Source organism: Lissotriton helveticus, chromosome 7 (assembly GCF_964261635.1).
Source record: "Lissotriton helveticus chromosome 7, aLisHel1.1, whole genome shotgun sequence".
NCBI classification, from domain to species: domain Eukaryota; kingdom Metazoa; phylum Chordata; class Amphibia; order Caudata; family Salamandridae; genus Lissotriton; species Lissotriton helveticus.
The window spans coordinates 138,192,311-138,209,561 of NC_136068.1; the positions used below are offsets into that span (position 1 = coordinate 138,192,311).

At 39.7% G+C, this 17,251-nt stretch overlaps 1 protein-coding gene across 2 annotated transcripts in view; it reads left to right on the top strand.

Moving 5' to 3' along the window:
* MYLK2 (myosin light chain kinase 2) overlaps window positions 1–17,251 on the top strand; it is a 158,764-nt gene that overhangs the window by 74,635 nt on the left and 66,878 nt on the right. For both annotated transcript variants that reach the window (XM_078651759.1, XM_078651758.1), the window contains exons 4-7: window positions 5,326–5,537; window positions 6,769–6,874; window positions 7,280–7,373; window positions 11,911–12,020. In XM_078651759.1, the coding sequence (XP_078507885.1) occupies window positions 5,326–5,537; window positions 6,769–6,874; window positions 7,280–7,373; window positions 11,911–12,020 (522 nt within the window). The remainder of the gene's footprint in view (window positions 1–5,325; window positions 5,538–6,768; window positions 6,875–7,279; window positions 7,374–11,910; window positions 12,021–17,251) is intronic.

The window sequence follows — 17,251 nt, forward strand, 5'->3', positions numbered from 1 at the left end:
CGATGCACTCGCTCCGGGAATAGAACTACAAACGTGAGCGGGATGACATCATCTTGTAGTCTATCTCGCGAGAGTAATCGCGTTCATCTGGGGTGTTTCCGAATGAACGAAAAGTAGTGCACAGAAAGAATATTATACAACAAACTGTAAATGTTTTTTATTGTGTTATTCGTTTCACTAGAGGTGCGTATATAACCTTAATTGCACATCTCTTCTCAAGTTGAGATGTAAGATGCTGAGAGAAGCGCAGTTACATGAACAACACCATAACGACAAACAGTTTAAAGCATTGGTCCTCTCCGGTTCGGTACCTCCCTCAAGACTCAGATGTGAGCTTGAGGTACCGACGGAGAGGTGAGTGTGTGAGACTACTCTCTGTTTAAAAGAACTTTGTGTATGGGGATTCTGATATTGAATAAGGCTAAGATTAACGATTAGCATCTAGTGTTCTCTCTATGGTAAATACTGATATATATTTGAGAGGAACATTCAGTGAGCTGTAAGACGATGTGATCAGTCTGAGAGACTTTGAGACTTGACATGCATTCTTGTTAGATGGCTGGGGTCTCTTCTCTGTTGATATATAGATGGAAGTTGAGATTTATAGCGGAAGGTATTGTGTGACACTAGTTTCTGAAGGGCTGACAAAGGCTTCATGGTGTTCCTACTTTCTGTTTCACTTCTTCTTTCTATACAATGCGGGGCCTCGTAGAACCTGAGCAAGGTCCAGGTGAGGAGAGGTCAATACCCCTATCATGAAGGGTGAGCAAAATAAACTTTTCATTTTAATTGTAAATAATTGCAGTGATACATATGTTGGGGAATAACAGACCAGGCTAGGTCACACTAATTATTGTATATTTTTCCTCCGTAGAAATCCTATTTTCCAAGTGACATGGAGGTTTAAAGTTCTCGGTTGGTACAGGTTGTATCGTACCCAACCTTTTTTGACTTTATTCACTATTAGGTGGTTTTTTGTTTACAACCACTGTTTATTCAATACTAAGTGCAACGACTTAAAGAACAGAGGCCCTGATGAAAGCCATGGGACAGGTTGCCGGTTAGGCAGAAACATGTTGGCCCATTATCAGACAGATATTTGTTGACTGTCTTCCTTGCACTGTTCTAGTTTTTAAATAGGAGGTGTTGTTCGGCTGAAGAATAACATTTATATAAGGGGGACACACCATCCTATTTTAATTCACTATATATTTTTGTGTGTTGCACTATAATTCACTAACCATCAAAGATTAGCAATCAGATGGCGGCTCATTTATGTTGGTAGGACCAAATCCAAAACCAGCAACGAATGGTGTGGCTTGTAAGTCCCAATGATCAGGGGACTAGCCTATATCACACCTGGGTATGGCCAGATGATAGGACTGATCATCAAGTCTATTTGATGGTAACCCATTGCGCAATGGTGCGGATTACGCCAACCAATCTGTAAATGACCTAAAAATGTCTGTATGTTCCTTAACATAATGTTCACCCATGTTTTAAGAGGCTGTCCTTAGGTGACTTATGTACTCCGAGACTTTGTTAGGTCGGTTTGGCAGCTCAGCTAAATTATTTGGCTATTAGACCTCCTGTGTTTCTGTGTTGTATATGGAATGCATTCTATCCATCACCTTTTTGTGGGTTTTTTTGTACAAATCTTTGATTTTCTTAGTTTGTATTCACGCAGCAGTGCACGTTGTTTTTCTTTTAATTCCAATTCATACCATAGTTTTACTTCTAATACTGCACCAAATGCAGGAATTGCTTCTAAGTCACGGCTCTGGCTGTAGTCCTGCCTCAATGCAGGGCTTTACTTATAATTATGTACCAGTGAGTGGTGTCACTGCTTCTTCTAGCCGTGTTGAAAGCATTGCTTTAATTATAGCCTTGCCTCAGTGCAGGCTTTGCATCTAATCCTTCATCAGCTCGAGGCTTTAGTCCTGATTCTAACTAGGTTTTGCATTTGATCCTATCCAATGCATTGCTTTTGCTGCTCTCCGACTTCAGTGCAGTGAATTCTGACTCACAATCGGTTTACAATTTTATTACTAATCCTGCTTTCATGCATGGATTTGTTCTATGCTTTAATTTGTACATAGATTTATATCTTATCCTTCTACCGTTTGTGGCTGTACTGCTAATTGAAATCTGGTTATAAGCTTTATTTCAAATCATGCCTTACGAGTGGCTTTACTTGTATACCTACCCGGTGTACAACTTTACTTCGAATCATGCCCCACTCGTGGCTTTAGTTGTATACCTGCCCCTGGTGTACGGCTTTACATCTAATCATGCTCCATGCATGGCTTTACTTGCATACCCACCCCGGTGTACGCCTTTACTTCTTATCATGCTCCACGCAGGGATGTCACTTCTTCTAGAGATGGATGCTGGGTAATGCTTTGATGTCACTTCCTGTGGAAATAGATGTTGGGTAATCATATGAGGTGGTGATGCTCAATCTTTTGCTTCAAGTTCCTGCACCTTTTCACTTGGGCCATGGGAAACATCTGACGTAGCAAAGACTGACAAGTTTCCAACATTGAATAATTAGTTTTGCAGTTAATATTTCCAATGTCGATCAACCCTGCTTAAAGCTTCACTGCCCTGCCAACCTTTTCTTCTTGATAGGGGAAATGGACATGAAAGCACCCACTGCACTTCGAGGCCAATCTTTCGTGAGCCAAGTTATGGAAAAGGTTTTGTGAACTAATTGAGAATATACAGCTTGGGGTCTGCACCTCAGCAACTTTGTAAGGGCCATTAATTATGGACTTTTGCCACAATGTGCATTTTTAAGATCTTCTAGTTTCTTATACGCCACCAAACTAGTTTGGTTGTTCACTCAGCATCCACTACCTGGGTTTCCATGTATCTCCTGGGTTTCCATGCATCTCACCTTTTCATTTGTCTTGTTCCTATATTTTGCAACTCTTCGAACACCAACCTGCATTTTCCCATTCTATATATTTATGCCAGCTGCTCCTATTGGATTTCCTTTCCATAAGATCTAATTACATTATAAACTAATATGAGAGCGGTATAACTGTCCGCTCCATCAACCTCTCAGTTGAAGTCAGTTTTCCCATTAGCTGGTTTCCAAATAATTTAGGAAGTGATCGCAATGCAATGTGTCATACCAATGTCAGAGTCGCACATAGACAAGGTACTGCCTAAGAGTTATTGGACAGGAAGAAAAATAATTCCTCTCTAGACAGTCGCAGAGCATTAGTAGTGTCTCCTGGATTATTTCAACGATCCAATATGGATCACAGAGTGAAGAGCAGGATGTTACTGGGACTGATGTTCCTTTGACCTTTAAGTTTGGGGTTCACCTGCTATTCCAGGGTCTCTTTTGTTGACCCTGTGTTAGATTTATAAACAGCAGACACCAGCCCAGACTTGGCAAGAATGGTCTCCCTTCCTGCTTGACTGTCACTAGCTTTTTCAAGTGATTGCAGCCGACTCTGCTTGTTGGAGAGTGGGAGGATGTAGAACTGGTTTGTCATTGGTAAAACCTCCATTCTGCTGCAGAATGTTTTTGAATTTTACTGGAAAGGTAGTAGTGGGTCTCGTCTTCCAAATCATGCAGCAAAAGTGTTTTCTGTAGGGGTGGAACATACCGTAGGCCAGAAAGTGCCTGATCACTATTGTCAATGGGTAGTGCACTCAAGCACCCTTTCTCAGCCTCTGCTACTGCTACTTTTGAAGCCAGGGAGAGTTCTTGCTCAGAAACAGCGTATATAGATTGACCAACCACATTGTCTCTCAGGGACATTCCAACATCCCCACCAGCAGCACCAATAACATTCACCTCTTGCACAAGGGGCAACTGATCCGCAATATGAAGCAAGAGAAGCTTTTCAATTGAATAGAGGTTTGGGTGTCCACTAGTCAGCATTGTATTCGAGCTGTACAAAGCTAGTAAACACCCCCCCCCGCCCCACACACACTCACACTTTTTCAGAATTCAGTTATTTGTCCAATTGGGTGAATTCTCTGTGGTACGAATGCCAGCTCTTCCACCAGTGTGTCTATCTGTAGTCAGTTTTGTAAATGTGAGGTTAATTCTCTGACCACCAGGATTATTCATAGTGATGACAGGTCCTTCAGGAGATCAATAATTGCTAAAGGGTGCTTTTTAGCTCTGTTAGTTTCAGACTGGATGTGGGGACAAGGGTTTCACCTCTGCTGGGTGAACTGTGCTTGTTGATCCCTGATTGACCATCCCCACCACAATGGTGGCAAAAGATCAAAGCCCCTTTGCTCTTCCTTGATTCGGGATATGCTGCAAAAACCTGACCCCCCTTGACCACCAGAATTGTACCCCTTAACACAGCCTCCTTATACGGAGGAGCCCCTATCCCCATGCCCCTGCGACCAAAGAGGACATTCAGCTCTTGTTCAACAAATTTCGCAAAGACCTCGCGTTGCTCCACCTGACTTCACTAGGGCCCTTGCAGCCCTTAATCAGTCATTACGGTCAAACTGACTCACGCCTAGCAACAGTGGAATCGACAGTGGCATGAAAATGATCTAATCCCACTCTTATATTTCAAAAACAAAGGTCCCTAAACAGTAGGGGATATGCTGACAATAATAAATATAGACTAGATAGTTGCTATATTCTTTGTCCAGCCGGACAGTATTTAATATTGTATATAACAGTGTATACAAAGAATTGTAGTGTGAGTTCAAGTGGGACACCACCCGATGCCCAACTACCACACTGTGGACAAACAAACACGGGGGTAGGGGTAGATGCAAGTTTGGCAGTCTGTAGATCATATGAGTTAAACAGACAAGGATAAAGTAAATACACTATTGATTCAAATCATACAATGCAATTATGGGCATATAGTGTAATCAGGTCGACGATGTTTCGAACCCTATATACGAATACAGAGTTCATCTTCAGGACAAACGATGCATGCCTACGAGTTATAAATACATTAACAAAACCCACAGCTAAGTAGGTATGTGGGGGCGCGTCTTCGAGATCAAGGCATCGCGTTGAATTCCACGGAGGTACACGGTGGTATCCGGTATTCAGATGTAGATCGTCACTGGATGGGTGTGATCCGAGTTAGAAACAAGGTCTGGGGTCCTCAGTGGGTTCCTCTCATGTCGTGGTCAGTGCTCACGATCATGAGAGGACCCCACTGAGGACCCCAGACCTTGTTTCTAACTGTGGGTACTGGTATGCTCAGAGCCACTTGACAAGCTTTTACCACCGTAAACGTAGCTTCATTCTTCAGTTGGTCTTGTTATCACGCTGTCCATAAGCAAAATGTCATTCATCTTAACTCTGCTTTTTATTTTCAGGTCTGAGCAGGAAGATGCAAAAAACACAGGGGACCCAAAGTCAAGTTCCACAGAGAAAAAAGCCTTACTGGAGGAGAACACGACTGAAACCCCAAGACCAGAGGCAGATAGCGTAGTAGATAGTGTGGCACTGGAAGCCCCAGGAAGCATAAATACAGAACCAACCTCTCCTGTCACAGGAGACAGACTTGCAGAATTTTTCCAGGTGATAGGTAAGAGAAACTGCCCCCGAGGTGGTGGGGAAACGAAGAATGTGCCCAAGACTGGACTGCCTGGTTCTGTGGTAGGATGCAAGCAGGTTGTGGGTGAAGTAAGGGTGGGTGTGCATTTAATGGTTTGAATCTAATTGCTGAAAGAATAGTGGCTTAAACACTTAAACACAGTATAAGATAAAGTTTTCATAGCAGAAAAGTGTTCACTAGTGTTGGTATAGAGATGTGAAAAAGGATTCAAAATAATATTGTCTTTGAATACCCAATATCAAATGTTAGGCATAGAGATTTTTGGTGAGGAAGACACATGAGAGAAGGATCCAACGTTTTCTCCGATCGCTTTAGCCGCCTCAGTCGACTAAGGCAAACACATATTCTGAAGCATTGGGCTATTCAATAAAAGAAAGAGGTACTCCCCTAAATTTGTGTATATCATTTGGTAAATTGAAGGAAGAATTGAACGACATTTGTAGCGCTGATATAATCCATCACCTTGTGTCAAAGACTAGATGCAGTATGCACAGAAAGGCACTGCCGTACAACATAATCAAAACACACCAAAAAACATACACAGCTTAATAGGGATTCACTTGAGAGTGAACATTTTATCTCCTTGAAGCCATCGTTATTAGAGCATAGATTTATTGTTCAAGCCATGTTGGTAAAGATGAAACAAGGATACCTTACAGGAATACTTTATTTTATTTTTTAAGACTGGAAAGTGTGACTAACCATAGTGCTTGAAATAGAACTGTAGAAGTGCCAGTACTAACTATCCCACAGTACTGTTTACTATTGAGAAGTGCTTGTATTATCAATTTAAATGGAATGCATACCTGGGGAGAAGTGGTGATACTCTCCATCTCAAATTACAAAAGTGTGGGCATTAAGTATCTGAGAGTTTATGACAACTTAAAGCACTGCCTAACCCAAAAGGTGGCTTCATTCAGCTACCAAAACAAAAATCCACTGGTCATAATCACATAGTTAGTGGAAGGTCGCAGGACCAACTCTCCATCCAGTTGCTCACTGATGGGAAACCTGGAAGCAGCAGACATCACTCAACCCACTGACAAGAATTCCAGTAGTGTCTAGAGTCCAGTGAATTTTGGGAATGTTAAACTAAATGGAACCCATATAAAACAACTGTTTTATTTTTCATTCTACAAGTTTCTGCAACATTGTGATTTGGCCATCTTGATGTGGTTAATTGCCCTTCTTGCCTCCTCAGACGACAGCCCGCCCCCATCTGCCCCTTTTCCTCATCGGTTTGTCACACTAAGATCAGGCGATGTGACCACTATATTCGATATCAACCTAGATGACATTTTAGGAGGGTAAGGACGGTGTGACTTTTCATCAAAACCTATTGGATGCAGGATTAACCCATTCACTGTCGACTGCAGAATTAACACACTTACTGTAAAATAGAAAATGAATACTCACTGTGAATTGCGGGATTGAAACACTCACTAGGAGTTGCAGGAATATCGCACCCAGTGTGTGTTTATACTAACCCTGCAGTTCTTAGTGAGTGTATTCGTTGTGTAGTACACTGTGTGAGCTGGAATGTTTTTCACTAGAACACTAACACACTCACCAAAGGTTGGACGAGTAATACACACTAACTGTGATCTGGATTGTTCTCTGCATGACCACACCCCTTGTGTAGGAGTGTCACTCAAGATGAAACTGCACCTTGCATGTATAAGACGTTCATTTTTCCATTTTGGATTTTCCAGGGGCAGGTTTGGTGATGTTCACACATGCACAGTGAAAGCCACAGGACTCCAGCTTGTGGCCAAAGTTATCAAATTCCAGGATTCTAAGGACAAGGTTTGTCACGATTATGTATGCACATGTGTGAAATTAACATAAATGTGTACACATGTAGAGGGAATCACTGATTTTGGACTCTGCCCATGTGAGAAGCAGATCAATATGGCCTCAACGGACAATAATGATTATCATGTGGTATCATTGGCAGAAAGGTTTTTTTTCTGTGGTATACTCAGTGATAGTAGTGGGCAGTTGACATCTAGAGGAATGGTGGAGTGCTTGTGGGGTATGGGAATTGTGCATCAATGTATATTATTCTATCACCCACAGCTAATTGTATGGTAGACAGGATTAATCACTTAGTTAAGGACTGTATTAAGAAGGCTAGTTGAAAAATCTTTCCTTTAGCGGATTCTGTGAGAGTAGTGCTGTGGGGAGCTAGGACTACACCTCATAAGATTGCCAAAGTACCTCCATTATTGGTAACTTCAAGGGCGGACTTAATGAAAGGATTGAGAAGGCATATATAATTAGGCCATTTGGTGGTTAATATGGCCTCTTTTGGGAGTTTTCTCTATATAGCAAATGATGAAAAAGCTATTTTTCATCGAAATCGCCTTTATTTAAGTTCCTTGATCATTTTATTTTGATAGATTTTTTTCCAGATGCATATTTGACCACACGCCTGTTTTGCACAAATGTTGCCACGGTATGATTTAGGATTAGCACAATTGGTTTTAAACCGCTGTATTTTTGTGTTCAAATATTGGCAAGATATGATTTAGGAATAGCATAAAAAATTATAATATTTGTAGACAGTTTAATAAGAAAACATGGCTCTTTTCATTGCTCCGGACAAGCCTACTTTAAATGTATTTGTTTTATTAGGGTTTTAATGCTCTTGTGCCTCACTCTGTAACCTAATACCTAGATAATTAGCAAAGGTTTCTTTAGGTGTTAAATTGATATAATTTTAGAGCATGGTATTACTGTTTTGAGTATTGTATTACATTTAATGCATGTTTTCTATATTTCCTCAAATCTTAACATTAACCATCATGAAAAATTCAACACTGTAAAGACTTGCATTTTAAAGGATCTCACACTCCAGATCAGCACACACAGAAATTTGCATGACCATATCATGTGTCGGCAGGGTTGATTTGCTTTGCAAAAATGTAAAACAAGGAGCAGGTGCACCTTTTTCTTTTCACACTAGAAATAGAGTTTTCTCAAAGCACATATTGCATGAACAATTTCATTGTGTAATGGTGCAGATAATACAACCTGTCCCAGTTGATCACTTTGTTCCGAATGCGGTTAATTACTCAGAATGTGTTTCACCCAAAATTGCTTATTTGTACAGTGCATGCACCATTGATTTTTCTTTGTCGAGTAAGAACATAATTTTATATTGTGTTTATTTTCCTTTTAGTTCCAAAGTGTTCATAATATTAGTTAGACTCTAAATTGAATATTTTTTGTTCTGCCAAGTTATTTTTGTATCTCTTCATATTGTATACTTTGACATAATTCCAGAGATTTTACAAGTTTGAGTGATCACACGTGCAACTTATAGCATTTGACATAGAGATAGGGTGACAAATAACATGAGTTTATAAATGTAACATATTTGTCACTTCTTTTTCATGGGAATATTATTTTAATCTGAGAGTTAACTGTTAATTTTGCTGCCTCACTCGAGCTAATATTGCCAACAGTGTTTACCACCTGTTTGTCCACTAGAAGCTTGTGTTATTCAAAAACAATGTAAACCATTCAAAATGTTCAAAATCCTCCGTAGTTTAGCTTTAAGACTGATAATTAGCTTGGATTTCAGTTGTCCTGCTTTTCTTCTTGATTCCTTGACTTGGAGCCACACACATCCTTTCATTGCAAAAGAATGTGATGACATCAGCACCCATCCTGTGTTTTTCAGTGAAATGCACAGGCTTTGGATATTATTCAACACTACCTACCACAGGTTGGAAGATCCAGTTATTAAACACTTTATTGTGTTGCCAATGTACTTCATGGAGAACAAGCCTCTCAATTATAAACTAATTTATACCGGATAAACTGGAGTTGCAATTGATGATTTAATAGGTACTCTAACTGTGTTCATGAGTATTTTTATTTGTTCCAGATGTACAAACAATATTTAGTTTCTTGTTTTAAGCATGTGGGGTCAGATATGATGACCTTATATAGAAAGGGAATAAAATTACCTTTTTAACACGGAAGACATTTTTTTAATATATGAAAGAGACCTGCACCTACAGCTTCAGCTACATCTTTCAGTTAGCAAGACTCTCAATACCTGCTTTGTATTATTCATTAAGTTGTTAGCATCAGTGAATTGTGTTAATTCTTTCTGATGGAACAGAGAATTAAATGCTAAGATATGTTGTTAAACATTACAAAATAAATGAAGGAATTACATGTTTAGAATAACGGCATCCATCAATTAAAATAACAGCATACATTATATAAACATGTAATGCAAATAGAAATAATGCTATTTTAACAACCGTGTCAGATATTTAATGATTCTAGAAATTCATTGTGGTGAGGATTGTCTCAAACAGTGTTGAACTGCAGTTCTAATTGCATAGATCTCAGCCACAACAAACAAAGGTTTCAAAAGCAGTTGTTTATGTATTAGACGGGAAAGTAAGCAAAGGATTCAAAAGTATTGTCATTCATTTATAAGACAGGAAAATAAGCATGAAATGGAAAAAGTCCCTCCATATACAGCAGCTGCCCGATATTGATTTGTACGAGATCCAACAACAACCGGAGCGTACATTTAACTATGTCGTTTGTTTCCCTTGAAATCCAGGATGTTACACAAATTTGCTGCTGAATTATTCTTTTTGTTAATACAAGTTTTGCTACCCCTTTTGATATCCTATTTAACAATTGTTGTGCATACCCTTTTGGCATATAACCTGGTGTTTGTGGAGGTCACCTTCCTATGACATTTCAATAATGTGCAGTCATGTACAAAAACATTCAGCTGTATAAATTCATTTCCACCCTTAGTAATCGAAAAGCATTGCTTATCTTCAATATTAATGATTATTTAATAAGGTTTTTCAAGTTTATTGTTGCAGAGAATTAGCAACTACTTCAACAATACCATCCCAAAAGCACAGGGACGCTGTTCCTTAAATTTTATTCATGCGTACATGTAGTTCTAAATCAAGATTATTTACACATTTAATTTCTGTGAAATACGTTTTAAATAATAGTTACTATTTCTATTTTTCATAGCTGAATGGTATATGTCACTAGGAGATATTACTAATATCCAATTCAATCGTACTTGTATCATCGACAGAGAAAGGATGAAAGGCTGATTCTGCCCATCCAGGTTTCATGCTGTTGACCAGTAGGTTCTCTGCTTATCTCAGCTGCTCGCGCTTACCTCAGTAAATATCCAGGAACTATCCCAAAGCCAGTCACTACTAAAATACATAAACCATTTCAAACAGAATCGGAGCAGGGTTTTTTTTGGTGGGGGGGTAAATCTGTCTGTCTGTCTAGTTGAAAAATGTATGATTATGTAACCTTCCTCAGTGTGAGCAGTACAAACAGGTATATACGTAATACACAATATACATATAGTAGATGTTTTAAAATTTACCATGTTATTCATTTTAAAATCTGCTTACATTCATTGAAGGCTAATAGCTGATTATGATTGCTTGTTTGTGTGCGGTTGTGCGTATGTATGCTCCTCCAATGGTAAATTATTAAGATTTAATAATTTTGTACATCAGTCATAAAGTATTGGAGGGTATCAATCAATCAAAAACATCTTTATTCGACCAAGCATGGCCATAAAAGAATAGACAGAGTACAATTTAAAATGAAAGAACAAAATCAGTAGATCATTTGATATGTCACTGCTCAGGTTATAAAAAACAGATATATTGAAAACAATTTACAGACAATATCTCAACCTCTGTATAATTCAGAATTTTGGATTTTTGAAACAACACCTTGTACGGAGTAACAGTTGTCACAAACAATGCTGCAAGCTAACCTTTCATTGATATTCTACAGACCACTGCAGCTTTAAGAAAGGAACCATTCCTAAAACATATATCGTGACTGTTCAGCAGCTGTAGGTGGAATAATGCTTCTCTGCATTTTTGATGACCAATATTAATTAAAAGTGGTTTGAGAAAAAATCTAAACACATGACTGAAAAATGTACAAAAAAATATAAAATTTAATAACGATTGCTCAGAAGAGCCATCGTAGTGTATAACAGTTTCCTTGAAGAGAAGTGTTGTATTGTGTGAGTGTACCTCCAAGGATGCGCTACTGTTACGTGTGTTGATGTTGCTGCCATGTCAAGCTGTGCCTCCAAGGATGTAGCACTGCCATTGATGGGAGTGTCAGTGGGGATGCCTCAAGCACTCCAAGGTACCAGGTGTTTCTCCTGCCTTGGCCTCTTACTTTTCAAGGGATGGCTTTGAACAACCATTCCTAACTATTAACTTGGCCATTGCTTGCTTATGTTTGAATTGTCAGTACACGTTATTAAGCAGTTCTCCTGATTTTCCCTTTATTTGCTATTCAGGAGATGGGCTTGAACGAGGTGGACGTCATGAATCAGCTGGACCATCAGAACCTGATCCAGATGTATGACGCCCTTGAGACGCCCAGCAGCATCATCCTCTTCCTGGAATAGTGAGTATTTCCCAGCTTGCATATACCACTCCAGGCCTCCTTGCAGCTGGCGGGTGGGCAGCAGCATGCACTTTAGAGTGGATGAAAAAAAGGATATCCGAGTGCACAGTGTGTCAGGTCATCTATGTTAGCAGTAGAGTTAATGGTGATCTGGACAGAGTTCTGTCAACCGTGTCAGAGCTGTACACACCTTTTAACAGAGAAACATACTCACAAAGGATGTCTGAATAACACTACCAAGATTTTGCAGTACGTCCATTTCACGACCCTTGGAGACCCTATTTCGATTCTGGCCTCTCTGTGGTATTGCACCAGTTTTAATGCTCTTCGTAGGTTGCAGGTTCTTGAAATAGTATGACATTGCAACACATTACAAGTACCACCTTTTCAGCAATAACATGCTTTTCCCGTCAGGAATTCAAAAAGACTGAACTTGACATAATTGCACTTTAGTATGATATTAAAGTATTTTCCTTTTTATCCCTTTTAATTCTATGATTTAATCATCAGTGGCGCCTAAGAAACAACAGAACAAATTGTGACTCAAATACAGTACACCTTGTTATCTTATTGTGTTTGTATAATCTTCAAGTTTCTTGACAAAGTGCAAGCAACATCTTTCTCTAATCTCTACTTTGTCCTTTTCCTGAAGATTTCATTGCATTTTATTACTATTTTCAAAAATAATCCTGAAAATATTTTCACAATACAATTATAAACCGATCTGAATCAGTTGTCTGAATATTTTTACATGAACAATAAATGCTGATTTTTACTGCGAAGCTACAATAGCGATTGACTTTTAACATCCAGAAATTACCATTTTGATTTTATCTTAAAATTCAACCCGAATACTAGTGAAGAATAACATTAATCTTTTTCTTTCTCTCAAAATAAGATATTACACAATCATATGAACATTTACAGTGCATTCCTTTATATAAGAAATGTTGCTTACCTAGAAAATTAAACTATGTAAAGAAGTGAAATTTTCTCCTGCAATTTATTTCCAATTATGGAGATTCCTTCTATACATTATGAAACGAACATGGATCTTATGTCAACATTCAATTTAATTTGTTAAAACAAAACAATTTTCTTTATCTTTCTTTGTACAGACTTACTGTTTTATTAACGTTATTACCCACCCTAAGCACACATGTTTAACACAATTCGTGAAAAAAAGTGTGCAGATATTAGTATGAAATACTTACAGAGACACAAGACCAATATTGCTGGAGCTAACCTGTGAGTACGTGTGTGAATAGGCTAATAGCAAAGGAAATTCTTGTGACAGAAGCCATTTTTAGGTCTAGCATAGCAGCACATCCGTCTATGACCTATTGTTACTGAAACCTGGAAACATATCTAGAATGGGGCTTTGGTTCCACCACCAGGAGCATTTCTCTCGCACCACATGCTATTGGCCAATTCATGTATCATTCCAAATCCAGTGGGGCTCTTGCATTCCAATGCACGAGGACTATTTTCGATCTCAAAAGTATGCCCAATCATCACATGAAAATCTTTATCTCATAAATGCACTACATGCAGAAAGTAATCGTTTTTTATATTGTCTTTCCCATTGCAAACGTTCTTAATGTTTAAGAGGGACTTCAAATACAAGACAGAACTATTGGCCTCCCCAGTATTTGATTTATAATGGAACATTACACATAGATGTATTATCAACACCTTTGCATGGAATGTTCAGTGTAGGTCCAGATGCCTGCCAGATTTCCAAGATATACTTATAAAGTACATGTAATCCAAATGGTACATATTCACATGTCCAGTGGGTATCCTCGCAATGTGTCTAGGATGTCATCGTACAGGGCTCACGGACGCTCCTGACAGAACAGTTAAAGACACCTAAATTGGTAGAGTATCCCTGGGTAACACCAACAGGGGTGCATGATGAGTGTAAAGTGGAATGCCCTGAAAGAAGATGAACTCAGGTAACTAAAGACACCAGGGGAAAAGAGCTTTGAAGACTAGAGGTGCAAAGGGCAATTCTTGAGAAATCAAAGAGAAACATGCAGTAAATAGAAAGGAATGAAAAAAGTTGAGTTTTCACCACAGTTGGGATTCTCACACTGGAATGCAGTACTTTGGACAGGGGTGCAGACACTCAGCGCGGGCACCAGAAAGCAGGAATTGTCGGTTCTGAGACTCCGAAGATGGCTTCAATTTGTGAAAATACTCTCTTATTGAAAGGGATAACCTAAGGGCATATATGTTAAAAAATGGTGGAGGTGTAAGCAGGAATTTGTTTCTGGACCACATCTTCATTACAAGTGCCTCTGGTAATCCCGAAGGGATCAGGGACTCTCACCGGAAATACAATTTGCAGCCCACGCAATGTAATTAGTTGTATTTATTTATTTACTTAACTCCATTCGGCCGTATATGCCGGAGTTTACTACCCCCCACCTTGCCCCTCCCCCGCCTCACCACCCCACAGCACTCCCTCGAGGAGCCGCCATTGATCCCCACTCCAAATCCTATCAGATTTTTTCGTTTACATAACTACTACACATTGACAAACTCAGGCAGACTGGTACTATATTTCCCTGTGAACATGAATTTAACCCACACCAGTGGGAACAATACCCGCCGGTTTGCTTTGTTGTGGGGGGAGGACCCAGTTTGCAGGAGATAGTCTTTCAGGTGGTACCAAATGTCTTTCGGTCTGGAGATGGGGGGCTGCCATGACGCAAACAAGTTCCAATTAGTATTACAGTATGTAAGACTCGCCAGCCACGCCTTGGCCGTGGGGGTAATCCGCCTGCCCCAGTGGATTGCAATCTCTCTCTTTACAAGGAGTAAGGCAATTGCTATGAATTTCCTCTGTTTCTTCGGGTACTCGTATGCATAGCCCAACAACGCAACCTCGGGAAGAGGAGAAGACTCTTGCCCAATCATGAGCATTAAAATCCCCAAAATCGCCCTCCAATATTCTCCTATTTTAGCACAATTCCATTTCATGTGGGCAAAGTTGGCCCGAGGGGCCCTGCATTTCGAGCAGCAGTGAGACCTGTCTGGGTCTATGGAGTTTATTTTTGCTGGCGACATATGTCCTCCAGAAAAATGTAAAGTGTAATAACTTATGTCTACTATTAGGAGATACCTCCTTTATCTGAGCACAACAAAGCACCCACTGTGAATCGTGGATTGCATGCGCCAGATCCCGCTCCCCTGCTTCCCTGACTCTGCATCTCTGCCGGGGTCCCGTGCCACTGATGCCCTGTAGAATGTTTCACATTTAGAACAATCCCTCCTGCATTCTATTGGAAGCACTCCTGGAAAGCTGAAATTACACACCGCCAGCTGATAGCATGAGGTGAGATAGTAGTACACATCTTAGTGGAGCTGAGCCAAAGCCCACTCTATGCATATTTTATATTTTATTGAATTTCTAAAGATATGTCATCAGTACAGCTGCGCTGTCAAGCCAGACCTAAAAAGGGAAGTGGTGTCCACCTTACCTAGATAGAACAAAATTGCGAACAAATTTGTAGTAATCGTGCACTAATATTTGGTTTTGTATTTTGACATGGAAGGCCTTATTACGTTTGGGGTTATTTTTTAGAATAGGTGTGAGCTGTAAAACGTCCAGTGAAATACGTGGAAACTGGTTTTCAGTGTAACACTATTCCTCCATTAAGAAAGATATATACTTTACTACTCTGCTCCTACTAGTATCAGAGCACAAGCAGATACGTGGTGCTAATTTTGCATCGATAATTGCTGAAAAAGGGACAGAAACAATGCTTGAATATTTATCTCTACATTTGTGGTAATGTCATGATAACTGGTTGGGGTGGCACTATTACCAAATTGTTTTTTTAACAGAAAAACATCTGACATACTGTAAATAACTCCGTTAATGAGGAAGTGCTAATTACTTCTGAATGGGAAGTGCAGCTCAGCTCCACTATACATAAGCCTAGTCCCTAAAGTGCCTCTACTTGGCCCCTAAAAACGCTCTTCTAATTCTTTTAAGAGTTGCGCTTTTCTTTGTAGTGCAACACCACTAAGTGCCTTATAACGACGTTCTTTGTATTTCCTAGTAACACCTCCCCAGAGTTCAGGATTCCAGGGACATTGATAACTGTGGGGAGGAAGAAGATGATGTCAATAACTGGAATCACAAGTGGGAGCCTGAGGATCCCCTTAGAAGTGATGAGTTATTTGGTTTCTTGTTCTTCCCAGTATTTCATTCTTGGGTTCCTGCTGCTTCTAGCAGGCAGAGTCCCTGAGTAAGTATTTTGGGGTAGTAAGGAGCTTGAAGTGTTCAGGAAAGTATAACATTAGGGGCTAGTAATGATGTTGTGACGGGAATGTCTCCTGCATGATTTATAGTTGTGCTATCTACCCGAACTGCATAATTATAGTCCGGGTTTTTTGATTTACCAGTCATTCCACACACAAATCTTGTGTGCACGCATGAACATAGGCCCGCCCTTCGGCAATGTTAAGTTGTGGACCAGGGGCCATATGTATCAAACTCTGATTTTGCGATTCTCAAATTGCGATTTTTTGCAAATCGCTATTTGAGAATCGCAAAACGCTATGTATGTAGGATTTGCAAATCATTTTGCGAATCCTACATATTCTTTAATTGCAAATTGTGATTCGCAATTAAGGAATACCTCCCCTTTCATTCCTTTGGGCCTACAGGCCCATAGGAATGAATGGGAAGACATTCTCAACTTGCGATTTCTGAAATTAGAGATTAGCAAATTGAGAATGTAATTTCAAAGGTGCCAGGGTGTCAAAAGGACACCCTGTTGCACCCCTGAAATGTGTATGTGTGCACATGTGGCAAACCGCCACATGGCACTTTGAAAAATGCAAAAAAAGTGCATTTTTCAGAGATATCGCAAATTACCACCAACTTAAAGTTCTTCTTACATTGCATTTAAGGAATAGCAATTTGCGATTCCTTAAATGCAAGCGCAAGATAGGGAATCGTAAATTTAGCGATTCCTTATTTTGCAAGTCAGTTTTTCTTTCATACATACCACTGAGCCCAAATTCTGCGAATTTCGGCATTTGCGATCGCAATTTGGAATGATACATATGGCCCCTAGTCCTGAAACAAACCAGGAGGGGTGCACCAAGTGTACTCTCATAAGTGAGAGAGGACAATCATCCCTGTCAAGGGTTCCATGCCTGGAGCACCGTGGTAACAGTATATCAAGTGGAAGACAATTATAGTGACAGAC